The sequence below is a fragment of the Pollachius pollachius genome, assembly GCF_949987615.1.
Source record: "Pollachius pollachius genome assembly, chromosome: 13".
Classification (NCBI taxonomy): Eukaryota; Metazoa; Chordata; class Actinopteri; order Gadiformes; family Gadidae; genus Pollachius; species Pollachius pollachius.
Genome location: NC_136946.1, coordinates 13,068,479 through 13,092,259, shown reverse-complemented (window position 1 = coordinate 13,092,259; position 23,781 = coordinate 13,068,479). Strand labels below are relative to the sequence as shown.

General features: G+C 45.7%; 1 protein-coding gene across 1 annotated transcript in view; it reads left to right on the top strand.

The window, feature by feature from the left end:
* The window catches only part of adgrb2 (adhesion G protein-coupled receptor B2), a gene marked incomplete at its 5' end in the record, with an annotated part of 138,477 nt that extends 122,781 nt beyond the window's left edge, over window positions 1–15,696 (top strand). Inside the window, 4 exons of the mRNA XM_079748795.1 lie at window positions 2,323–2,358; window positions 4,272–4,385; window positions 13,122–13,178; window positions 15,412–15,696. Coding sequence (XP_079604921.1) covers window positions 2,323–2,358; window positions 4,272–4,385; window positions 13,122–13,178; window positions 15,412–15,588 — 384 coding nt within the window. The 3' untranslated portion in view covers window positions 15,589–15,696. The remainder of the gene's footprint in view (window positions 1–2,322; window positions 2,359–4,271; window positions 4,386–13,121; window positions 13,179–15,411) is intronic.
* Between the last annotated feature and the right edge of the window lie 8,085 nt (window positions 15,697–23,781).

Below are 23,781 nucleotides of genomic sequence, written 5' to 3'. Positions count from 1 at the left end.
GGAAGAGGTGGCGTAGATGGGGGGGCCGGGGGTTTGGGGGGAGGTTAGTGTCCATCAGGAAAGTGCTGCGAGTGATCGTCGTGTGTGTGTTTGTGTGTGTGTGTGTGTGTGTGTGTGTGTGTGTGTGCGTGTGTGTGCGTGTGTGTTGGAGACGGGATCGGTGGAGGTGGCGTTGCAGCCGTTGGTGGGGAGCTGTGGGGGGTGCTGCAGCTGTCTCACCTGAGCCCCCCCATTTGCTGACTTTCTTTGGGTTTGAGTTATGGCTGAGTGTGGCTCGGTAGCAGAGGAGCTAACCTTTTCACCTGCGCATGTGGGTCATGTTGGCTGGGCCGGAGAATGTGTCAGCATGTGCGGTAAGGGAGAACAGAGCTCGAAACAGCCTCATCGCCGCGGCGGACCGATGCAAGAGAGTTGAGCGACTTCTCCGCTCCCCCGCATGCGAGAATCTTCTCCCAGAGACCCGCTTCATTTCCGCAGGTGGTGTGTGTGTGTATGCCGTGACACCGGGTTATATAAAGCCCCGGTGTAAGCACATAAGCTGATTGTTTTGGAAGATGTGTGATATTTTAGGAAGAATGCAGGTTTGGTGGGGGTGCGCAGTGGCAGAATTAAAGGCTGAGCTGTGTTTACTGCTCAATGAGCCAATAAATGTGGCTCGATAGTTATTTAAAAAACCCACATTCATTTAAGTTTGGGCCCTGGGTGTTCGTCTAGACCTGCATGTGGCTGATTGTGTTTGTGTGCGTCAGCGGTTGTGTGCGGTATTGAATGATTGGTTGTGTGTGTGTGTGGGGGGGGGGGGGGGGTTTGCGCGATCCCCCTTAACCCTACAAGGAGGTGCAGCAGATGGACGGAGACGAGCGGAATCAGAGGAAACACCCCTGCTGAATCCTTTACACTGTGCCATAATTACACACAGACAGTACACACACACACACACACACACACACACAGGCACAAAAACACACAGTCACATGCATGTACTCACACAGACACACTGGTGCGCACACACACACTCACAGGCACAAAAACACACACTCACGTGCATGCACACACACAGACACACTGGTGCGCACACACACACACACACAGGCAAACACATACACACAGATACAAGCAAACACACACCCACACACATATACCCTGCAGTCACAAGCCCGCTGGTATGCCCACAATATTTTTGAGTGAATCGTCAAAACATCTCTGCCTCAAAGCACAGCCTCGGAGTGCTGGTCACGAATAAGACGGAGCAATTCTGCGGAGGCTACCTGTAGCTCTGGCAATTTCCCAAAAAGCACAAGAGTAATTTCAACTCCCTGCTGTGAATAAGCTAGAGTTTGGAGATGGATATCGGCGTCTGGCATACAACTGAGATGGATCTGAAGTGGTTGTAACGGACAAACCCTCCCACACACACACACACGGTCACACAAGGTGAAGGTTTAATGGATGGATTACTGAAATCCAGTGTCGGCTCTACAGTGAGGGGAAGGGAAATTTTGACACTTGGAAGGAGGTCCCCTCCAATGTGTGAGCATAGCTCCCAGGGGATGATATGCCTCCTGGCTTTAACCACAGGATAAGAGTGGATGGAGTGGTGTGATGCAGATGAGGGGTGAGGATTAGAGACCACATGCAGACCACCCTGTCTTCTTGTGTTGTGAGTGACAGGTATTGATAGATACATAAGGCATCCATGATGTTCAACAGCGTGCCTCCCTTGGCTTTGTCTTTATAAAGTCTAATTATTATTCGAATGGCAGTTTCATGCATTCCAACTACAATATTTGTAGAACAGCTGTAATATTGGAATATATATATATATATATATATATATATATATATATATTTGACAATATAATATATATGACAATAGAATATATATTATGGGACTGACTGACTGACTTGGGTATCTTTGTGGATACAGCTTAAGTGCTGAAGGTAAAGGTTGTGTTGTGGTTGGTCAACTAACTCTAAAGGGGGTTGAACTTCTGAGCGTTGCAAATATCTGTCATAAAGAAATTATGCTAGGCTTCTTCATCGACTGAGCAACGTAGAAGAAGAAGATGCGGATGTATGGTCCAAAGCATCAGATCATATTTGTGTTTTGGTATGGAGTTTGGTATGTTAAAACTACGTTCATAGGGAACCTTGGAATGTCCGATATAGGGCTGGTTTGTGTGTGTGTGTGTGTGTGTCCATGTGAGTTTGAGAGTGAGTGTATGTGTCTGTGTGTGTGTGTGTGTGCATGGCTGCGACATCGGTTGGTCAAGCGGTCATTGATGCTATTCTTTTTCCCCTCGCCCCCAAATCCTCTTCCAGAGGAAAAGAGTACGGTACTCTGAGCTGGACTTTGAGGTAAGATTCGTCCCCGTATTCCTTCCATCGGCCTGTCTCTGCTTTCGTCTGCTTTTGCCAAGACTTTTGAGTGACGCATAGAGGAGCCAATAGCATTGCATCGCACCTTTCCTTGCGCTTGTGTACCTCCTGCACTTAGAAGATTGAAACCCTTCCACAGATAGCTTCATGCAATGTTTCTTCAACTAAAATCCCTTCATACCATGGACAGCACCAAATTGAGTTTATACTGCCCCAAGAAAACATGTCTACTAGAGATTATTGGGTTTGTTTTGTATTTGCTATATTTTATACAATCTTTGAAGAGGTTCTGGTTGAAAAAACAACATGTTCAAGGACTAAGCGCGTCTGACTGGTTTATGGTATTTTGATTGACATGTTGTGGCTTTAGTGAGTTTGTTGATATGACTTCGGTGGATGTATATGCGTGTGTGTGTGTTTGCGTCTGTGCAGGGGTGCGTGTGTGTGTGTGTGTGTCTCTGTGTGATTGTGCCCGCGTGTGTATGTTTTGGGCATTTACAATGAGCTTGAGTCGTCTGTGAATCTCCAGTCTTAAGCAAAACCAAAAGCCTTTTTTAGTACCCGACATGAACATTTGAAGATGCAAAATTTCTTAATTTAAATGATATTTATACTAATGTATAGACTGGACATTCACTCTGTACTGTGGCGGAATCATTCATAGACAGTATGTGTGGTATCAACTGACTAACAGCGAGTATGCTTATCAACTAGGCTTACCATCTAAGCTAATCCTTTGACCTCTCTGGCAGAACCAGAGCAAACACTGGATTTGAACCAGAAGGTTGACTCAAACAAAACCAAAAATCAACATACGGAAGGGCTCAGGCCCAGTTAGCTCAAATTCAAGCATGAAGTGAACAACACATGCCAAAAACACAACGCAAACCACAAAACGCTACCTTCTGGAATGTTCCTGGGACTCCCTACAGAAAGGGATATTCTGACAAGGCAATTCAATAGAAATATTGGATAAAATAATAGAATCATGAACATGAAATAAACTGTGTGATAGGTCTAACCACAGGAGAGGGTTCCCAACAGGCAGAAGGGGGGTTGGGGGGGAGGGAGTTGTGAGTGGCCCCACTCTGAGGTAATTGCAGGCAGGCAGAGGCGCCAGAGATGGCCCCTGTGTATCTGTGAGAGTGAGTGTTGGCATCTGGCCCTGGTGTTACTTTCAACCTTGCGGGCCATTCTGACGATTAGCCGCCGCGCTACAGAGCGGCTCCGGCTCCGTCCATTAGAGCAGAGGAGGGCCACCGAAGTGACAGTGACAGATGCACTTTGGGCGATCTGAGAGTTCCTCGGCTAAGAGCAGGATAAAGTCCCCTCGGAAACAAACGGCTGGCCAATATTTCACGCCGAAAACAGGGTATTATTATTTCCTCTTGTGTCTCTTTGAACATTAAGCTAGCTCCACCACAACAATAACAGCACAACTAGCATCGCACGTGCCTGACATGCCATCCACATTTCCATATTTTGTGTTTTGATATCTTTTTTTTAAACTTTCACTGCTCTTTTCACTGAAGTGACCTCCCTGGGTTGCATTGAGGAACCGAGTTCCCAAAGACTTAAGGGAGTGAGGGGGAGAAGATTATGAATAGGCCTGAGCCAGCAATCGATTGATCTGCTGCCTCCCCCCCCATTCCCCCCCACACCCCTCCTTCTCTATACGCCATTTAAATAGCTGGAATCGCTGCAGTGCCTTGGCCTCTTCCCCCCCCTCCTCCACGCCATCCTCGCCGCCCCTGCCCTTCTACCCAACCTGCTCACCCTTTCGCCGCCCCTCCCCCCACCCCTGTTGTCTTTTTTTTGGGGGAGGGATGGGTCGGGGGGGGGGAGGTCTGTTCTGTTCATTATTTTTTGCTGTCCCTTCCTTTCCCTTCCAGAAAGTGATGCACACTCGCAAAAGACACTCTGAGCTGTACCACGAGCTCAACCACTCGTCCAAGTTCCACACCATAGACAGGTATAGCAGGGACCCGGCCGTGTCCGCCTTCAAGGTAAGACTTCCCCCCCCCCCCCCCCCCCCCCCCCCCCAACCCCGACAAAACAAAAACGACACCTTACCGCAGTGAAGGTACACAACACTGCCCCCCCTTCTCCTAAACTGCCTTCACACCGACCCTTAAGTCAACAACCCCCTAAAATTCCACCCCCCCCAACCTATGCTCGTTGCCCCATCCACTGCCCCCCTGAGAGCGCTATAGCTGTCACATCGAGGCACACACACTCACATCCTTAAACCCAATACCGCAGCACACGATGCCGTAAGCTCTGTCTTTGTGGTGCTCGAGGAACAGTCAACCAATGAGATTCCCTTTTTTTTACGAGACAGAGTCGACACTCGCTGAATGTATCCCAGCCCCTCTGTTATACGTTATTGATTTTACCCTTTGGACTTATATGCCGGGACGTAAATCGAAGCGTCCAGCTTCCCCCGTTTATTCGCTAACGTGATTCCTTTTTAGTTTTTTCTTCAATCTTTTAAGCATTCCCTTTTTTTAATACGGTCTTCTTTTACCCCGCCGCCCCAGTTCCCAAATAAAGTCCAAGGCTGGCATATTTCTCTGTTTCACTTACTGCTGACATCCCGAATAAAAACGTATGAGAGAGATGCTGTGTTTTATCCCAGCGGCTCATGAGTCGCCGTCTGCCGAGCATGCAGCGTATGTGGTTGCCGTGTTACCGCGTCCCCTCGCCCCCCCCTCTTTTTATTCTCCACGGCTTCGCCTTCCATTGTTGTCTCAGAACAAGGTCAGAAAAACGAGTCGCGGAAACCTCCAGTGGCTCTGCCGGATCCCCTCTAGGAATTTTCTTTTTTTCAGACGTTTTTTCTCAAACATCTGCGTAAAACGAAGTGAACTGCGAGGCTGATTTGGGCATGAGGAGGATACTGATATACCGTGCATGCCCATGGGTTTATTCGCCTCCTCTGGCTCACCCGATGCTAAGCACAGATGTTTAAGCAGGAGGGGAAACATAAAAGAATCGACGAGACCCAAATTAATTGTTGAGATAGATTCCGGGGAACGGAGCGGTGAATTAATGTGCTCATGGACAGGAACGGAAGAATGCGAAGCACATCTTCTTTGCTTTTGCTTGTTTTTATTGGGTGTATCAACACTGAGGAAGAGCATACAATCACTAGAGCCTTTACTTTGCACAATCGTCTGCCCTAACAGAAAGAGCTTTGTCATTGTGCCCCATTATTTTTTATACTTTTTCATCATTTACATTTTAAATGCTATTGTGTTATTGACCATTACGAACAAACACACGAAGGTGGAACCTACCGTATTCACCGTAACCTTGCGTTATTAACCCTACTAACCCTCCACTTCCCTTTAATCCCTTTCTTCCTACATGTGATGAATGGAGGAAAAATTAGATTTCCATGCCACGGCTCTTTATTATTACCCTGTCGAGAACATTTAGTCAACAGAGCTGTCACTTGACAGCTAATCCATCACGGACAGTTAATGAATTCTAAATCCTGCAATTTGAGAGACTGCTTGCCCCACATTCCCCACCCTCATTCGCCAAATTACTTCACCCTAATTCAGCACTTACTTGATTTGTTTTCCCATGGGTGGATGCTGGGTTATTAAACCTCCATGTTATTCCTGTCTGTGTCTGTCCAGTCAGTCTCTTTGTCCTCTGACGTTAACGTATTGTATTTGTGTAATTGTAGGTAGGTGTGTGTGTGTATGCTTGTTTTTTTGTGTGTGTGTGTGTGTATGGATGTAGGTGTGTGTGTGTGTGTGTGTCTGTAGGTCTGTGTTACATCCCTACCTTTGTTTGTGTGTATAGATCTAGGTGTGTGTGTGTGTGTGTGTGCATGTGTGCAGTGCAGCAGTGCCTTTGAATCATTATTCCCTAATTTCATCATTATCCGGGGACAAAAGAGTCCCTCTCTCGCTCTCTGTTGACCTTCAGAGTGCTGATTTCCTTAAGAGGTACACCACGCACTCACAATGCACACGGTCACCTGCCCACGCACACTAGCGTGGACGGGCGCACGCGCCCAGACTACCCCGCGGTCCTGTAGTGCATGGAGCTGTGATTAGTTAGCCAGTCTGTGATGGGTAGGCTATGCCCTGACATTGATTGGACACACTGGTTCACGTCTTATTTACAATAAATGCAGAGGAGACACACACCCACTCACTCACTCACTCACTCACTCACTCACTCACTCACTCACTCACTCACTCACTCACTCACTCACTCACTCACTCACTCACTCACTCACTCACTCACTCACTCACTCACTCACTCACTCACTCACTCACTCACTCACTCACTCACTCACGCACACACAGACAAACCATATTTGGTCAGTTCCGAGTGCCTTCCCTCATTCTTTGATCACGATTTGTTCAGGGACATTGGCTTCCTTCCAATGCATTGCTGTCGAACAATCAGATGCAGTAGTCACTCGCTCACAGCCACCCTCACTAACTCACTCACACACACATACACAGAAACACAGTCACTATTCCCACATCCAAAATACCCCTGCATATACTGTACATTGACTCAAATACACAAGGGAACTGAAGGACGGAGAGTATATTAGATATTGTACCGAACCAAATGGCTGGAATGATGGTATACTGCTCTAGTACTGTGGCATAGTATGGTCCAAGTAAAGGAGTCCTTGCACTAAATAAGGAGCAATTACAATGATAACACTATTAGAGTCAACCCTTTGACTGGATCCAGCTGCAGTTCAACTCAAATGCTGTTAACATCTCACTTTGACAATCGCCATAGACACTGGGGTGATGGCTGGGTAGCCAGAGATGCTGACTATACTGCAATTATGCAGATGAGGAGAGACTGTGTGTGTGTGTGTGTGTGTACGTGTGTGTGTCTGTGTCTGCACAATCTAAAATGTATGTATGTGTTTATGCTTGTGTGTGTGTGTGTGTGTGTGTGTGTAGGCATCTATAAATGTGTGTTTGTGTGTGTTTGTATGTGTGTATGCACAGCAATAGTCTGTGTGTGTGTGTGTGTGTGTGTGTGTGTGTGTGTGTGTGTGTGTGTGTGTGTGTGCGTGTGTGTGTAGCTTTTCATCCGCCCCCTCATTCCTACACTCGTCTGAGTCTGTATTATTTGTGTTGGGCAATGCTTGTTTTACACTGTCTGTACATGATGCTGAATTAGAAATCAAAACGACTAAGTAGGCCTTGGAAATTCTTAATAGGTTTTGGAAATTACACGTAATAACCAAGATATCCTCCCTTCTCAGGCATGTGACAGAAATTGAACTGGAACTCTTCCCCCCCCCCCCCCCCCCCCCCCCCTATTCCTCTTTGCAGCCACAAATGCATTACGTTCCAGTGGCAAACATTGTAATTGCTACTTCATTGGGAAAGAGACGATGAAAGTTCAGTAGAGTCTGGCCGAATCACTCAGCTTATAAAGGGTCGTCCGGCACATTGTCCTCTACTTATGATAATACTATCATAAAACCCTTCTTGTCTCATTCATATCTTTAATCCTGCGACTTAACAGAACATAAACCATGCTGCAAAACTAAAACACTGATACCATTAAGACTCGTGCTAGGCGGTCCACTCTGGGAGTGGCTAAACAGAATTGAACACGTAGCCCCCTCTAACCAAGTCCAATGAACTGCCACAGGTCCCTCCTCCCCCTCCGCCAAGACAAAGCTCCGAGCCGTTGCTAACCAGCAGAATGTCGGTCGTTTACAAAGAAAGCCAACGTAAGCATATCTTAAACCCTGTCTAAATTCACGTTCCCGGGAGTCATATTAACTGCCCTTTAAAGACGTGCTTCTAGATTGGATAATAATTTGCCACTGTGTCTGTGGACCTTTTGTTTGTTGTTTTTCGACACCTAGCAAAAGCTACCATTAGCCTGTGGTGTTGTTTTGGGTATTTTTTTTTAACTCATTTACAAACCCACTGACAGTGTCAAATTATCACAATATTCAATGTAGTCGCTCATCAGCCCAAAGCCAGTAGTGTGTAATTCATCACCCCATTGTGTCGTGACTGTATTTGAGTCTGATATTAGTTCTCCTAGTGGCATTGTGGTGTAACAGACAATCCAATACACAGCACCCCTTATTTCAACTATCAAGGTGTGCCTATAGCCCTCAGTCAACTCCCACACAATTCAAATGTGAAATAAATAAATAATGGGATGGCTATTTTCTTAACATTTACATTAACAATTCCTCTTTTATGGATTGTTGTGTCGGGCTGGGTTTATGTGCCATGGTAAAATCTAAATATGCATTTAGCTAAACTCGGTTTTGTACCGCTTCTTTCTTCTTTTGCCCTGGTTACACCTTTAAGACAAATCATGACATTTTTGGTTATTGTTTGCGATGCCTCAATCAAAATAACCGCAACAAAAAAAATCATAAAATAAACCAAGTCATTAAAACGTCATTGACCTTAACAGCTTTATAATCACCTTATAAATGATTAACCAGCTCATTAAAACATAGCACAAAATGAGACCAGCCACAGCGCACTCACAGGAGCTTTGCATGAGAGGCTCTAATTGGTCAATAACCACTCTAGAGCCATTTCAAAGTATTATAAGATCAGCAAAGAAGTGATCAGTTTCTCTTCGTCGGAAAGGTAGGATAATCGTGGCGATCCTTGAGGGGATGAGTGGATATCAGAGCATGTCTCCAAGAACACAAAGAAACGATACACAAACGTGCTAATATTATGTAATTTCTCTCCGATAATTGCGGTGGATTTGGGATTGTCCTTTAGCATCAACCCAACGCAGCACGTGTCTAAACAGTTAAAAAGCACCAAACTGAAGTTCTTCTCTCTCACTCTCGTCTCCCAAAACCAAATCACCTGTTTTTCTTCGTCCACGCTCCGATACGTTGTTTCAATTAGCTTTTACTTCACGGCCTTCCACACTGCCGCCAACTTTCCCCATGTGTTGGTCATTCAGGAGTTAGCCACTGCTGCTACTTCCTCCATTGTATAGCCTTCACACTGGCCCACCTGGGGGTGCAGCAGCAGTTAGCAATCTGAGAGATGATGAGGTGTCAACCCCAAAAGCCGAAAGCCAGCACTGTAGCAAAAACTGCAGGAAAATGGCCTTATTTCCATTCCACTTGCGCTGTAATGGAGGCATTTTCCAAGGCAAAAGTCAGCGGGTGCTGATGGTTATGTTCTAGGCAGCAGGCAGGTGGCTGACCGACCATGTACAAGCGGCCGCTGTCTGCGCGCTAACGCTAAAGGTTGAATACCCGCTTTCTTTTTTCCTCTGTTCACTCGCGCCTTCCCGCCGAGTCTGAAGGTTGCAAACCCACCAGCACCCCCAGTCATCCCTTCTACACAACCCTGTGTGTTGTTGTTGTTGTTGTTGTTGTTGACGTATCCATAGGATGCCCACGCATAATAGCCCGGCTGATTCATTTCTCAGTTCTGAAACGGCGTGTATTTTTTCCCCATCTACGGGCGCAGTCGTTGTCGACTGTTCTGATTAAATGAGGCGTGCGTTGTTCTCCTCTGTTGATAGATAGCGGGGGAATCACACGCGACACAGCGTGATGGCGGGAAATAGACAAAGGAAATAAGTGCGCTAGTTAGGCCGTGATTTTGTGCCACGCCGTAGCCAGGGAGCGGACGCAGACGCGGCGCCGGCTCTCCATTACAGGAGTGATATTTTCCAATTCAACCCAAATAGCAGCAGGGGGCACATGTGTGTGAATTCTGTGATGAAATCCGGAGTCTATCACGCTGTCTCTCTCTCTCTCGCTGTTTCTCTCTCTCTGCATGAGAACAGGCGGAGATAGTCCAAGATGACTCTCTCTTTCTCTCCATTATGTCTCAACCATAAAAGAGAGGGGATACTGAAGGTGCCCTCTTTATGCAGTCACAGCTAAGATTAGTGAGTGTTATTGAATTCAGTCAAAGCTCTAAAGGCACTGAAGAGATATTTTTACCCAGGTAATGAGTATGATTTGATGGTGCCTTGTATGAAATGGATAGATATAATTTTAAATGGCAAAGGCGCATTGCTCATTGATTCTGGTTGAGGCCAGTGATTTCTCCACAGTTACACACCCCCCAGGTATAGTAATCAATTGTCTGGCATTAAGCTAAGAGGTTTCGGTTTCAAACGGACGCAATAAAACAACCTCTTTATCCACAACCACTCTCGTGTCACTTCCTCTTCCCCTCTATTCGTCCTGACGCCGTGCGATTTCTCACTCACAACGCATTTACCAGTTCCGTTTTGGAGGCGTTGAATTAATCAGCTAATTAATTTCTCCCATTATCTTGTTTTTAATTATTTTCAAATCCCTGTCTCCCCCCACCTCATCCCCTCCTCTCCACCTTGGGACCCGAGCGGGGTTGAGTTTAAAACCCATCGTCTGTTTTCGTCGTCCTCTTTTACTCCCAAAATTACCCATGAATACCAAAGGCTTGTGCGGCAGCACACCGCTCGCTTGGGCTACTTCCCCCCCACTTCTATTAGCGACTCCTAATGAGCAGACCGTTAGCTGCGGTGTGGCTGAACAAGGCTAATGCTAGCTTCCTGTGCGCAGGAGGCACATTGCTAATTTAGCTCATTTGCCGGCCTCAGGCCAATTAGGGCGAGGGTGAAAAAGTAAAAGGCGCCATCCGGAATGTTCCGGGACGATCTGATGGGCCTTGTGGACCGGACCGTGCAGCGCCATCGAAAGGCCGCTGCTGATTTGAGTCTTGATTGCTTGTTTGCTCGCAATGTGTTGCCCTAATTGAATTTATTTACCCTATATTCTCTCAATTTCTGGCTTTGAAGGGACTTAATTTATGTGGCACTTTTTTTGCCCCCCCAACAATCCAAGGAGTAATTTATGCTAAAGACCGTTATGCCCAATTAGGCAAGGCAAGGCAACCAACTCTTACTGTTTTTTCTCGTGAATATTCTAGAGTGCCAAGACAGACATGCTTGCTGTGTATCATCGTTGGTTGGACAGTTTCACTGAAAGGAATGAAATATCATCTAAAAGACGAGAGAGGGAGTGAGAGAACGGACGGAAACGAGTGCAAAATCTAAACAAAGTTTAAGTACAAAACATTTCATCAAAAAAAAAGCTGTATTCATTATCTGGTATCCACTCAATCTGCTTCTGATTTCATGTCTGCTTGGCGTTATAAGTTCAATATTGCAGTTTTGTGAAACGTGTTTGTCTATTCATTGTTTTCTGTTTCTCCAGTTTTGTTTGTGTGGGACGCGATCACTCAATGTCTGTCCATCATGTGGATTACTTTTTCGTCCTTTCAAACTTTTCGGGGGATTTTGTTTGATTTTATTTGTATCTTCTGTTTCTTTATTTGTTTTTTTTGTTTATTTGTTTTATCGTGTCGGCTGGCTGTCATGCATGCTTCTCACCACCACCACCACCCCAGTCTGAATGTAGCCAGACAATCAACAATACCGTGGGCATCCAAGTCAACAAAGGTAAAACAAGTTAACACCCACCTACCCCTTAACACCCCTATCCTCCCCACATGCAAAAGCTCATCCATCACCACACTAACACTTGTCGTCCAGACTTATGATCGTCCGTTGACCGTTCTATGGTGAGGGTGGTGGGGGGGGCGGTACTGTTTCGGAAGAGTGGCTACACTACAGAAAGCGGGGCACTCATTTGAACCAGCGCGCTAGCTGCCCGAAGGCAAAAAAGGCTTCAGAGAGGCTGAAGATCATAGACGTTACACTGGTAGCATCTATGCTGTTTTTAACCTAGCCACTCACCCATACATTTCCCCATGGATGATTTATTTTCTTTAGCTGCTGCAAGCTGATGATGTCGTTGGAGATGATGATGATGATGATGATGATGATGATGATGATGATGATGATGATGATGATGATGAGGATATGTTGGCTGCCGGATAGGGAGGGGATTATCTTTCGACTGGGAATAATGTGAATATCCTAACGGTTGAATGGCTTTGGTCAAGATGCTAATGAAGAGACTGTCAAAACATGTAGTGTAAAGCATTAAGTGCTGTGCAATGCGTATGTTTAGACTAAAGCTGTTAACGGAGGGAAAACCAGACAAGGAAAAATGACTGCGTGAACATGATCGTTGGCCGGTTGAACATTTACGCATTTACTTGCAATTGTGGCCATATAAGAAGAGAAGAAAGGGCTTCGATGTTACAGCCTCTGTATGGTACTCTCAACACTAGTACGATGGGATATATGAATGTTGCTCGACATCTGAATGCAGAACAGCTACAATATTCAATGTGCACTCAATATTGTTGGCCCTAGGTTAATGAACTCTTTCTTCTTGTTTCTTTTATAAACTGTGCTGAAGAGGGTTGTTTGCGAATAGACGTGTGTGTGTGTGTGTGTGTGTGTGTGTGTGTGTGTGTGTGTGTGTGTGTGTGGGTGTGTGGGTGTGTGTGTGTGTGTGTGTGTGTGTGTGTGTCTGTGTGAGAGAAAAACGAAACAAGACCAAAGGGGGGCAGTGTGTAAGCACAGAGGAACAACTGCCCTGGTCCACCTTGAAAGATGTGTGTGTGTGTGTGCGTGGAACGACACTAATGTTTTTGGGCTGGACTTTGTCAGTGCCTGTTTCCACCGACCCCCTACAAACCCCACACCCCATTCCCTCTCTTTTTCCCTCCCCTTTTCTTTATTTTCTTTTTCTATTCTGTCTCCTTCTCTATCGTCTTCCCCGCACTCCCATGCCTCGCCGTCGCTTCCCCCCCCTTCCATCACAACAGAGGAGGAAAAAACCATGGAGCATTTGGTCTACCGGAGGTGAAAAGATCTCGTCGAGTGTAAGTAGAAGGCGAGAGAGAGAGAGAGAGAGAGAGAGAGAGAGAGGGAGAGAGGGAGAGAGAAAGCAACGGCAGAGGCGAGAGGGAGAGAGGGAGGAAGGGAGACAGATTTGAGACGCGGCGAAAGGGCGGAGAGAGAGAAAGAAAAGGAGGGGAGGCGTAGGGGGCAATAAGGGGGTTGGTGTGGGCAGGTGGGGGGGGGGAGCGGAAGAAGGACATAGATGGCGGGAATAAGTGAACAGAGATCGACACGCACTGGAGGCACAATCGCGTTAGTCTGGGCTCCCAGGGATAAAGTTGGGCTTAACTGCAGCATTACCCACATTCCTGCATTTACAAAATGTTCCTTCGCCAGCGTTTAGCATGCAAATTGGCACCCCGAATATGCCTTTTGTATTCATTTTACCAACTGTCTGCAAGCGCCTTGTGCAGAATGAGGATTGTGCAGATATTGCCACCTACTGGCTAATTGAAGAACTCTGTCACAAAGTTGGGCTCACATGCATTGTGTGTGGGTGTGGGTGTGCGTGCACATGCGGGCATGTGTGTGCGTGTGTGTGTGTGTGCGTGCATGAATGTGGATGACGGCAGTGATATAGAGCTGTGAATGTCTCAATGGGACTGGATGAGGGTGTAGCTTCATGAGGAGCAGCTATGAGGAGAGGGAGAGAAAGGAAGGAGAAACAAGGTGAATCACGAGGACATGCCGTAGATGTAGGAGGCGGAGGCGGGAGAGAGTCGTGCTCGCTGTTCCCTCGCCGCCTGAACATTCACATATATACCTATAGCTCACATCTGAACCCCAGCATTCTGTCTGTTGTATCTGAGGATATCTCTTCATTTCAGAGCTGTCGGTAAAGGTTATGTTAGCCAGGATATGATATGCTGAAAAGTACTCCACTGGTTGTTTCCAGATGACCTATACATATATCCAAATTGTTTACCAGTAATTGGCTCCATCATTGCTCCGCAAAATGGAAAAGGTCTTGTCTAGTTCATAGTCTGGAAAATGGTATTTTATTGCTCTACGCCCCATACATCGAGCCAAATAGATATTTACTGGTCTGTGAACTTATTAGCATTAGCATATTAGCGTAACCTCTAATAAGTTTTTCACTCAACATATATTTCACACGCTTGAATGACTCGCCACTCCAAAACACCGAAAGCAGTGATCACAGAGAGCTCGGTTCAAGAGCTTGCAAGCCATTTCAATCAATTTCAGATCCCCTTGATTGGGAGCATTGGGAGATAAAGGGATAGCAGACGTGTCTTGTATCCCTTTTCCATCCATTTCAATGATGGAAGAAAGGAATTGGTTCATGTTATGAAGTAGGGCAGGGTATCCTTGCAGGCTAGGGTCCTTAATACAGTCAGTGGTTCCACTGCAAAGCCAACGTTTTTGGTTTGATCCTAGATGTAGCAGTGTATCCTACGGCAAGACGCCTTGCCTTAATGTCCCTGCATCTGTATTGACTTGAGTCACACTTCATTGTGTGTCAATCAATCACATGAATAATGGAATACATAGCGGGGGGTTGGATGTTTTTTTGCCTGTAAGTATATGCATAGAATAGTATACGCTTAGCATATTTGTAGGATGCTATTCTGGTATATAGAGTGTTTTGGTTTTAAGACAAAGCAATATAGCTATCTATAGATGTGCATTTAGAAAAGCTACAAATTGGTTCAAATATGTTGTCTCCGGTCCGTGGTAATGTGACTAATGGGACACTATGGGATGAATATTTTAAACCACATAAAACCAGACTCGTAATAAGTGGGTTTATCCATCTCAAAAACTATTTCCTCTGTGGCCCAAAATAAGTAATTACCTTGTTTATGAGTCCATTTAACTTCCTCTTCCACTGCAGAGAACAGGTAATAATAAACACGTATTGTCCCGACTCTCTCTCTCTCTCTCTCTCTCTCTCTCTCTCTCTCTCTCTCTCTCTCTCTCTCTCTCTCTCTCTCTCTCTCTCTCTCTCTCTCTCTCTCTCTCTCTCTCTCTCTCTCTCTCTCTCTCTCTCTCTCTCTCTCTTTCTCCCCTCTCTCTCTTTCTCTCTCTCTCTCTCTCTCTCTCTCTCTCTCTCTCTCTCTCTCTCTCTCTCTCTCTCTCCCTCCCTCCAACTCTCTCTTTCTCCCCTCTCTCTCTCTCTCTCTCTCTCTCTACCCCCTCCCTATCTCTGTCTCCCTGTCTCTGCCTCTCTCTCCCCTCCCTTTCCCCAAACAGGACAAGTCGACCCCAGACGACCAGCACTCCTGGGACAGCTTCAAGACCATGACCCCCGAGCTGTGCATCGTCCCTGGGGAACAGAAGGACCGCATGGAGCTGCACAACAAGACATGGGACTCTTCCTCCGCTAACACGCCAGACTCATCCGAAGGAGATTTTCAGACTGAAGTGTGAAAAAAAACACACGTATACATATACACACACCCGCAAGCAAACTAGGACACACACACGTAAAACACAAATGACACACTCCCTCAGAATCCGAGATTGGACTTTCAAAGTCCCGAGCCACTCAAAAGGGCAAACTAAAGTGAACAAGTACAAACCACCGGGCGCACACAACACACGTATGAACACGCACACACACACACACACTTTTACAGACTCTGCTCCAAATCTCCTGCGATGTGTTCTATTAGATTGCTTACTGTAATTGTTTACGGCTGCACTGGACTGATATGGAGGTAAACTGTTCTATTCTATATTTTCACAAAGACTATCAAAAATGAAAGAACAGGGGCTCGAAGCAAGTACGGACACACTTTTTGAGAAAAATAAGAGACCTTTAAGAAAATCCAACAAAACAACCACAGAAAAAAAAAGACCCTATGGACGATGAACGGTTTCTGAAAAATAATGTCTTGATTTTATTCTAGAGAAGATGAAGAAAAAAATGGAAAATCTCTTTCACCTGTTTAATGATTTTGAAAAAGTTGAAAAAAGAAAAGAATATTTCTGCACCGTTAAGTTCTTTTTATAGAAAGGAAAAAAAAAAACTCAATGCTGTTTTCACACTGTTAGTCCCCCTAGGCCCCCCCGTCATCTTCTGTTTTCTTTCCCAGTGTAATGGAGGATGCAAGCACTCTTTTTTTTTACTGTATGTTTCTCTCTATAGATGGTTCCAGAGAGTTGGTTGGGGTTGAAGGGAAAAAAAGAGTTGTTTAATGATATGTGCCATTCCTCTGCTACGTCTTCTCTTCTCCGTCTGCAATGTAATCTTGTTTTCCCCTTCTTTGTATTTTCTATGATTTAGATATGAGATGTCCTCCCTAACGTTAAACTGTTGAGGAAAAATTATATCAAAAGTCAAACAGGATCAACAAGGAACCCTTTCTGCACAATTATGTTCTACGGTCTTAATTGTACAAGAATAATCAATTTATTTTGGGATTGCTTTGGGTCGTCTGGCTTTTTGCTTGCTTTGCCTTTTTTTTAGATTTCTTTATTAGGGTTTATCCCGTGTGAAAACCAAACCAATTTTCCACATATACACACAGCTCATGTTTGTGAGCTTGCCTGAGGTCCTGTGTGTGTTGCATGTTGCTCCGTCCCGATTGGAAAACAACAAGAAAAAAACAAATATTGCCCACTTGACACTCTCTCACCCTCTCAGTCACTCTTCCTGGGAATATTTCCATTCGGAAGAATGCAACATTGGAATTGATGTTGGGAAAAACGCCAGACATACGTTCCCACCGTGGGCTGTTTGCTGTGCCATTCAAGAGTCTGCAAAAACTCGCCTCATATTTTCTCCATGACTCCCTCCTTCCCACATACAGGCCTGATACACAGGCATCAATACCCTGCTCAGAGCCAGGTATTGACTAGTTTGCCTGCCCGCTCATCCCCTGTAGTTACTAAGGAAATGACCTCGTGCCCTCCAGACTGCCTGCTGAGACGTGGCAGCCTACGCTCTCTTGCCGTTTGCGATCAAGAGCAACTGCTGCGGTGGAGGGGAAAGACGTGCACAAAGAGACGGAGACGGCGGAGGCTCTGACCATCTTGTCCTCTGGAGTTCTGGCCCCGCCCCCCCTCCTCCCCCATTGGTCCTTGTTTTATCCACCATTGACATGGTCCAATCTGCGCCCCCCCCCCAAAAAAAAATAGAAGAAGAAAAACAGATGATATCAAATGTTAATGTGACATTGCATTAATACATATGTGCTTAATATATGGTGAGGGGGCGCTGACAGACAGACATACAGAGAGTCGGACGGACGGATCGTGATGACGTCATTCAGGCAGAAAGAGACAAAGTGGGATCCTAAAGGATGAGACAGGTAGCCAATCAGAAGGGATGTTAAATTAAGCAGTGAGGCTGGGGGAGTCAGGGGGGGGGGGGCAGACAGGGGGGAGTCAAAGTGCCAGAGGGAGCCTGTGGGAAAGATATTTTTACCTGACATTTTTAGATTGCAGTCTCCTAAAAAATGGAAAATGGAAGGTCTAGTTCTTTTCCGTGGAAACATTAGCATATTACTCGTGCAAAACACCAGCAGAGAGGGGAGAGGGTCAGAGTGCACCATGAACGCAGTAGATGGCCCGATAACTTCCCTCCATGTCTTTTTACACAGCCTTCCAATTAGCCAAACGTTAGTGGGCAGATAGATGATAGCACGTTGTGTAGGAGAGAACGGCAGACTTGAAGGGGGGGGGTGGCAAGTAAATCAAAAGAGGGGCAGCAGTGGATGCAGATCAAGAGAGGGAGTGTGGAAAACAGTAATTACCGCAGGGATGGCGATTTGTCCTGACATTTTCAGACACAACTCTCAAACCATCTGTTTAAAGATCCCTAATGTGGTAACGCAGCGCAGGGCAGATGGCAAGACAAGAGCACAGTCCTAGCTAACCTTTTCAAGCTAATAGAAAAAAGAGAAAAAATAACCACCTACCCTCCCTCCCTCCCTCACGGAAGAGAGAGGGAGGGAGGGTAGATGGATAGATCTGGGGCCCCCAAGTCGTTGTGTTTTTCCGGGTTCACATTCACCTTGCTCTCTCCACGAGGTCACGCTGGGTCTCTACATGGTCTCCAGACATCTGGACCAGAGCCGGTTGACACTATCTCCCATGTACAACCTTGCGAGAAGGGTGTGTTGGCTCAGCGATCTTCCACTTCGAGTCAATCTGGACCGCAGCGGCAACTGCACTATTAACGAGTTGCAAAGGACTATTCAGGAGTCTCATCTTCAATCTGAAAAAAGTGTCTGATAATTATTTTCAAATATTATTGTGATCATTATTATTACTATTATGATTCCGCTGCTAGTGTTTTTCCATCAAGATTCATTCATGCTTGTCGGGGGATTTCTCTGTTGTATTCTCAAAGGAAGGTGAGTGCTATGGTTTATTTTTGTTAGGGTCTGAAACTGTTTGGAAGTTCCCATCCACAGTGAAGTATTAACCAAGCGGCATCACGCAACAATCTTGTCCTTGATCTACTTGTTCTAAGCTTTGCCCTTTGAGTGTCTTTTGGAAAGTTCAAAGAGCCTGCAGTATCATTCATGTCACACCACCACACAGTGAACTGCCCATTTCAAAGTTTTAAACAACTATGCACACAGGCTTATTAACACACAAGTACAGCCAAAGCATCCGGTCCCCTCTTCAATTCATTTGGAATATTGCTTCAAGAGAAAGTCTCCCTTAACCCTCTCTCTTTCTCTCTCTCCCTCCCCTCCTCCTGCTCCCTTTCTCCTGTTTTATTTTATAAATATCTGTATAATTATAGAAAAAGTAGTCCTCTGATGTTTTCATAGTGTCTTTTTTATATGAAAAATAAATTTTCAAACGATAAGCGTCTCGCACTATATGTGCATTGCACAAAGACATCGGACATCGGTTTTGTACCGCCACTGCGGTACAAAACTGCATGCTCCCGGAAAAGCACTGAAGCTTAGCTGTGACTAATCGAAGGCCATGCCGGTCTCTTTGAAACAAACAACAGCGAAAAGCATGTCCGTTCGAACAGAGTGCTGCGTTAAGGGATCGGGTCCACTTTAAGCCACGTCCATGCCGGCAGTAATCTTCCTACCGATTGACGTATTTATTTGTTTCTAATGATATGTTATCTAAGATGACTGGCTGCACTTGTAAACAAAGCAAATGGTTTAAAAAAACACAAACAGTAGGGATGGAAGAATTAAACATTGGATAGGACGTGGCACAGCATGCACGACTGAAGCCAGCGGCACGAGATCGCCCCTCCAGGGAGAGATACTGCAGATGATGAAGTGCGGACTTAACCGTCCTTACTGGTTACTCCAGGGAACGGCAGCGGGGGCATAAACAAGGGCAGGGTTAAGAGAGGTGAGGGCACTGAGGAACGAGGAAGAGATCAGCGTTGACCTCCACCCTGATCCCCACCACCCCCGCCCCCAACCGTCCACACAAGAGAAATAAAGGCACGGTGACATTGTCAAAGTTATGGACGGAGCTGTTGTTTCTTGTTTGTTGTTGTGGTCATTACTTTGGCCATGCAGGAGTCATGGTGGCCAAATTGTACTTAAGCTAATTAAGCTGGGGTTCTGGTACTTCAACACCAGTGGACCTGCGGAGGGGAGGTGGAGTCCTGCTGGCAGTCTATACAGTAATGTACAATAGACGTGTGGAGGCAGCGAATATAGCAGACGTTAGCCTGCATACAATACGCAGCATGGGAATCGAGACGGGCTAAAAAAGGCTCATAAGCGTTTTACTGCAGCAGACAACGTCACCTGGTCCTGTTGTCTCTATTCAAAGTGGCCATCCTTAAGATGATCGTATAATGTGCTGTTATGGTGATGAGTTCATGCTGGGCTATATAACCATCGGCGTTCATTACATTCTGCTGTTTTATGAGAAAGTGGGCACTGAGTGCAGAAGGGAGAGGCAGAAGGGTAAATAGAAAGTGAGTCGCCACATTTTTTGGTCCCTGATTATTTGAGAAAAATGCACTGCCTAAACCACTCGAGAACATATGTATTTCCGGCAATAGGAGGTAGAGAGACAACCCTTTTTCTTTTCCAAGGAATTAAGCAGAAAGTGGCATCACATTTGTAGGATGCCTGAAACGTTAAGAGGCTGAATACATTGAGATTCAAAGGCAAGCACTCTGTGTTGGAAATGTCAAAATATAAAATGTTGGCATAGAATTTGAAAGTCTTGACAGATTTGTAGAAAAAGGACGGAACTAAACCACGATTGTTTTGCCTCAAGTCGCAATAGGTTTTGAGTGTTGGGTGTAAGCATGCGTGATGGCAGCAGTGCCAACAGACATACAGGGGTCTTCTGCTCTCTGGGACGTGGAACAGTGAAAACCCATCGCTTTTGACATTCATGGAGTGTCTTGTCTCCTTAGAGGCTGACATGTTCTCCGACGGTACGGAAGACACGACTATCGAACGGAGGGGACCGGTAAAGCATGGGCACCAAGGAATTCAGTCTTCGCTGAATAAACCGGTGAGAGTGGTTGGAGAAACACTTAAAAAGAGAAAAAGCATTTCATGAGAACAACCCTGGCCTGTCCTTGTCTTTTGAACCCCCTCAGGGACTGCATACGCGTGGGCACAAGAGTGCCGTGCGTCCTCCCCAAACTCAAACAATCAAGCCCACATGCCACGATTTGCAGAAATGTTGTCGTCTGCGTTTTCCAGAAATGTTGTCAGTGGCATAGATGTGCCTGTACACTGTCAAATCACTGAAGGGTGATGCGGGGGGTGCTGGGCGGGCCGGGAGTGTAGTCTCAGCCTTTACCGCTGTGGTACCTCGGTTGCTGGCCCATCCAGCTTCATGCCAGAATTGCAGCAATTGGCTCATGCTCTTTTGGAAAACAGGAGCAAACAGACTGGCTGGTCCAGTGAGATTGCCCTTACACAATGGCCATTGGTGGAGCCTTCCAAAATGCACTAATGCCATCCCCCTAATCCAAATTCTGGCCACGGCGTCGGACTGAATAGGGGAGCCGCCGGGGGAGGAATGGGATGAGCGATGGGGGGGGGGGGGGGGGGGGGGGGGATGACAATTTGGCCGGAATATCATCCTGAGTTGTATGGAGGTTTCATTGTGTCGTCTGTTGGCTCCTCCGAGCCGTACCCTGCGAAGCATTCTTCAAATGTCATGGCAACCTGCATTTAGTGGCCATCGGATCGCCTCTCGCCACTGCCAGGGGATCCTGCAGGGATCCACCATGGGATACAGGTATGGGGGAGTGATGACAGATGCTCAGCTGCAACAGACAGCCACTCATCTCAAAATCCAACCCTAATGATAAAAATAAAAAACCCTACGACAAGCAAGGGAATCATATGGGTTCCAGGCAGATTGAGCCCCCCAGGCTGTTTTGTCTTCTTTTTTTTTTTCTCCAGCGAAATCCTGGACACAGGAGACTTATTTTCTGACAGGGGAAGCGGAGGAGTCGCGACGTCCCCCATCGGTTGCCGGGGGTTAATGAGACAGCCCACCCGGTCGATCTGCTGGCTTCTAGAGCTGGTGCCTGACAACGGCCAGCAGCAGTGGCAGTGGCAGGGACGATGTCGGTGGAGAGAGGAGCTTCAAGTGAGAGACCCCCGTTCGCCTCTCGTTCTCTCTCCCCCTGTCACCATGGCAAACACGCTCACGCAGGCGTGTGCCTTCATGCGTGTGTTGATGCGGAAGGTAGGAAGATGTAACAGGATCGGGAAGAACAGGATGCCATCAATTAAGGCAGCCTATTAGTGATGTGACCGAGCAGGCATCTTGACCTTGCAACACAAGTGCATGCAACGGAAATGCACTTGTGTGGCAGGGTTTTCATGTTGAACCAAAAAAGGATGTAATGTATATAATCCATATGTGTGTGTGTGTGTGTGTTTGTGTGTGTGTTCCATGGCCTTCCGTCATGCTTTCCTTTCCAGGTATTCTGGCAAAAGTACTTAACCGGAGAAGAAAAAGTAAGGCCCTTAGTCGTTGCTCTTCAGATAACACAGTAATCAGATAAACCCCTACGAGTCATCTCTAAATGCACCGTCCAGTTATGTCTCGGCTCTCGAGTTGAGGTACCGCGTGTTGCAGTCTCGGAGCTGCAATACAACGACGACGTGGATAAAAGCGAGATGCATTCAGGGACCCTGATGGTGTCCCCTCGGGGGCCGGGGAACATTATTTGATCCCTTTCAAAGAGCCACTTCACAAATGGCCGAGACTACCCACAGGGAGACAGGAATAGATGCATCTCATCTCTTGTATTCAACCTACCTCCCCCTCTCCTCCTTCCTCTTCCAACAGTCATGACTGCACTCGTTGTGTGCAGTTTGAGATATTTTACAAAATGGATGTTTTTGATATAAATTGATGGGCAGAAATTGGATAAAATGTTCTATTGTGTGTGTGTGTCTTCTACCCCTCTCTGTCTTTCTACTTTTAGGGTAATTTCTTTACTATTATGCATTTATTGTATATTTATTTGTGCGACATGCACAACAAATGTTATAATATAGCACTAGAAAACCTTAATTATGATTATCATCTCTGCATTAAGTAGAAACCATTAAAAAGCATTTAGGTAATATCTAAGCTATGCAGTCAGATAAAAAAATGTAAAAGTTAAATTTAAATCAAATTAATTTGTTAAATTGACAATCAAAGAATCTAATGAAAAATGCCATCAAAATTATAATAGATGGATGATACTAATACTTATTACTATATTACTGTATTTTACTGGTGGTTGGTAGGTTGATTATTGCCCTCATGTCTCCTTGCCTCGGCCCTTACATATTCTACCCCACTGCAGTTGTTACTCAGAACATTTAATGCAGAGTGAAGCTTCCACTATTAGCGGTTCCCTTAACTCCTCAATTATTCATTCCTTTTTTTCTTTCAACTGTCAACACTCACGTGTTGTCTCTTTAAATATTCCTCTACCGTAGGAGGGCTAAAACACATAGATTGACTTAATACGTGCGCTTATGTAACTTCAATTACAGGTTCATCCAAGCTCAGAGGCCAGGAGGAGAAAACATAGATATCCAAATGCATCAGCCTCCCTCTGACATCCCTCTGAGAGAAGCAAGTGAGACTACCGTTAATGCCCGAATTTGAGGTAGTCGTTTTACATTCAAGTCACTCGCCCAAAGTAAAGTTTGCTTCCCGTGAAGCCATCAATATTTTAGTACAATTTGAAGTACAGACTTTTTAAGTGTGTCTACAATTTGTATAGCGAATATTTCTTAATCACTGCAAATGGACCCTCAATATTGGGCCAGCAATGGTTGACATGCACAAAATGTATGTAACAATTGCAAAAAATAACCGATTTCAGATATATGGTATAACAAAGTCACGTTGCCATGTTGAAAATATAACAGACATGTTAACCTTGATCTTGATGAATATTGGATATTTTAATTCCAGTTGGAATTTAGAAGCACATCCGTGAGAGAGCAGGAAGTCTGAAAGAGATGAATTCGAAGTGTACATCTTAGATCTAGATCCTGCGAGGCAGAGATAAGACGATTGTTTCCATTAGAGTCTTTTGGGGGCCACTTCCATGTTGGTGTCATCTCATCTTCACAAAGACATACAAACTATAGTGTATTCAGTCAGATCGCTTTAACTGTCTTTATTCCTAGGTCT